Source organism: Protobothrops mucrosquamatus, unplaced genomic scaffold (genome assembly GCF_001527695.2).
Source record: "Protobothrops mucrosquamatus isolate PMUCROS unplaced genomic scaffold, P.Mucros_1.0 scaffold10725, whole genome shotgun sequence".
In the NCBI taxonomy this organism is placed as follows: Eukaryota; Metazoa; Chordata; class Lepidosauria; order Squamata; family Viperidae; genus Protobothrops; species Protobothrops mucrosquamatus.
Genome location: NW_015396509.1, coordinates 1 through 3,225, shown reverse-complemented (window position 1 = coordinate 3,225; position 3,225 = coordinate 1). Strand labels below are relative to the sequence as shown.

Below are 3,225 nucleotides of genomic sequence, written 5' to 3'. Positions count from 1 at the left end.
CGCGGCGGAAGGTTAAGAGATCCGGAATCGTCCGGATCTCGGGGGGTAGTTCGTTCCAGAGGGTGGGGGCACCCACAGAGAAGGCCCTCCCCCTGGGGGTCGCCAGCCGACATTGCTTGGCCGACGGCACCCTGAGGAGGCCCGCTCTGTGGGAGCGTACCGGCCTGTGGGAGGGAATCTGCGGCAGAAGGCGGTCTCTGTAGTTCAGCATGATTTACCTTGATTTGAGCTTAGAATAGGGACTTTAGCCACCTGTCCCATAAAAGATTATTTTCAAATGGTGTTTTATTCTGTATTGTATCCAATAGGATGTAGGCCATACTCTATTCCACCCTGTGAGCATCACGTCAATGGGACTCGCCCTCCATGCACTGGAGAAGGTGGTGACACCCCTGAATGCATCAAAAAATGTGAAGCTGGTTACTTTCCTTCATACCAAAATGACAAACATTATGGTAATGCATATATTAAACTGGAAGTTCAGGTTTATAAGAAACCTGCAAGCTTTAAGTTCAAAATGTTTAAATGATAAAAATTTAATATTCTGTTTTAGATACAATAGACTTCCCGATGCAGTAAAAGGTTAGAAATATAAATTAAAAAATAGAAAACAATAAGATCAGTATGAATTGCTATTATTATGGTTGGTCACATATGCAGCCACATATTATTTTTTATAAGAGGAAACAAAGTGGCTCCTATTGGGGGGAGTAGAGGCAAAGCTTTGCACATGGCCTTGCATATGGATATTCTGGGTAAAGTCTGCAGCCAGGATGGAGGCCCCTTTTCAAGCCAAGTGTTGCATTTCGCCTTTCAACAGCATAAGTAGGCAAGGGTAACATTATTTGTACTTTTGTACACTTAGAAAATAAAATTATTTGTACATTTTTATTTTAAGTACCTCCCCAGGTACTTAGTAATTTCCCCTTCTTTCACACTTTTACAAATCTGCAACTTTTTGAAGCTCTCTGTCCAGGTATGTACTCAAGGCTTTGGTGGATATTGATTAGGCTGAAAGCTGTGAAACCATGGTTCAGGACTGTATCGGTTTATAATTAAAATTTTATAATTAAGTTAAAGATTCCCTATTGCCACTCTAGGATGGTGTAGCAGAGATGGGTGGTATATAAATGTAATAATTAAACTACAAATCAATACAGCTACAAAAATCAGCTGTAGTATAAAAAGTATAATGTGCTGTACAGGCTGGATTCATATACGGCACTGCCAAAATTTGTAAACCAGGGTTTCTTAAGTGGCTGTTGACTTTCAGACAACTTAGATATCACTTCACATAAAAAAATTTAACTAAATTAAATCAGACAGTTTATATTCTTGTTATAAATTGATGTTTATTTTAAACGTGTTCTTCTCTGATTCATTGAATGACGATTAGCATCAGTTTTGAAAACTCATCAAGTTTGAAGTAAGCGATTCAAATGCTTTCTAATATAGAGATCACTTTCCCCTTTCCCTGGCCAGGAATGACTTCGTATAGTGTCCCTGGCAGTGAGAAAGAAATAATGGCTGAGATTTACAAAAACGGACCAGTGGAGGCAGCCTTTACTGTTTATTCTGATTTTCTCATGTACAAATCAGGTAAGTGTTTTTTATGTAACTTCTTAAAGTAGACATATTTTTTAAAAAGAGCAATTTTCATTTTTTAAAACTCTTGAATTACAGTTGTAATTTGTACAGTTGTAATTTTCTTTATTTCAATTACAATGATTTTGGTTTAATCTTCTGATAGGACTGGCATCGCTTCTGATTAAATGTGGTATTCGGAAGGTTTTGGGTATAAAAAAGTTGCTTGAATTTAGCTTATGTTTGCAAGGCTTAAAGCTTGAGATCTCAAGTATTCCCGAAGTTGGCATTCAGAGTGGGATTTGGGAAAACACAATTGGGGGTGTGTGTACACACACACACACACACACACACACAATGGAAATATCAGCAACATTGTGTCATTGATGAATGAAGCCCAGCTTACTTTTCTTAAGGTTTTCTTAGATCACCTCCTCAGAATTTGTTAGGTTAATCTCTAGTAGGTATTTCTTGAATTCACATTTTCCCCTTCCTAGCATTCTAGAGTTGGAAGGAATCTGGGAGATTAATTAATCCAGTAATTTGGAACAAGTTATGCTAGGACTATTGGACAGATGACTGTTCAGCTTCTGTTTGAGGACCTTCAATAAAGAACAGTACAGACATTCCTCAATTTACAACCATAATCGGGACTGGAACTTTTATGACTATTTGCACAGCGGTTATTAAGCAAATCATTACGGTTAGGTGAATCATGCACTTCTTAAATGAATCCGGTTTCCCATTGACTTTGCTTGTCAGAAGCCAGCTGGGGAAGGTTGCAAATGGCAATCCTGTGAGACCTGCAATTGTTGTAAATGCGTGCCAGTTTCAAAGTGCCTGAATTTTGATCATGTGACTGCAGGGTTGTTCCAACTGGCCGTAGTTGCAAAGAGCAGTCATAAGTCACTTTGTAGGTGGGGCCTGGTCAAGGCAAAGTACAGGTAGTCCTCAACTTACAACAGTTCATTTAGTGACTGTTCAAAGTTAGAACGGCATTGAAAAAGTGACTTATGACCAGTGGTGAGATTCAAATACCAGAACAACCGGTTCTCTGCATGGATGCAGGCCTGGGCCTCCAAGGCCTAGAACAGACTTCTGGAAGTAGCATCCGCACACTTCCAGCGGGTCCTTCTTGGCCTGGGAGGCCTCCTCCAGGCCTCCGAAGCCTAGAATGGACTTCTGGAAGGAGTGTGCATTCAGCCGGTTCTCCGAACTCAACAAAATTTAGCTACCGGTAGCTACCGGTTCTACCGAACTGGTGCGAACTGACTGAATCACACCACTGCTTATGACTATTTTTCACACTTGTGACCATTGCAGCATTCCCATGGTCATGTGATCAAAATACATACACTTGGCAACTAATTCATATTTATGACGGTTGCTGTGTCCCAGGGTCATGTGATCACTTTTTGTGACCTTCTGACAAGCAAAGTCAATGGGGAAGCCAGATTCACTTAACAGCTGTGTTACTAATTTAACAGCCACAGTGATTCACTTAACAACTGTGGCAAGAAAGGTTGGAAAATGGGGCAAAAATCACTTAACAACTGTTTCACTTAGCAATTTTGGGCTCAATTGTGGTCATAAGTTGAGGATTACCTGTACATCCCCAAGCAGCATTTGCCTTCTTAGCAG

At 40.3% G+C, this 3,225-nt stretch overlaps 1 protein-coding gene across 1 annotated transcript in view; it reads left to right on the top strand.

Annotated features, from left to right (window-relative positions):
* The window catches only part of LOC107301213 (cathepsin B-like), a gene marked incomplete at both ends in the record, with an annotated part of 5,906 nt that extends 4,307 nt beyond the window's left edge, over nt 1-1,599 (top strand). Inside the window, 2 exons of the mRNA XM_015830467.1 lie at nt 235-455; nt 1,483-1,599. Of these exons, the coding sequence (XP_015685953.1) occupies nt 235-455; nt 1,483-1,599 (338 nt within the window). The remainder of the gene's footprint in view (nt 1-234; nt 456-1,482) is intronic.
* Between the last annotated feature and the right edge of the window lie 1,626 nt (nt 1,600-3,225).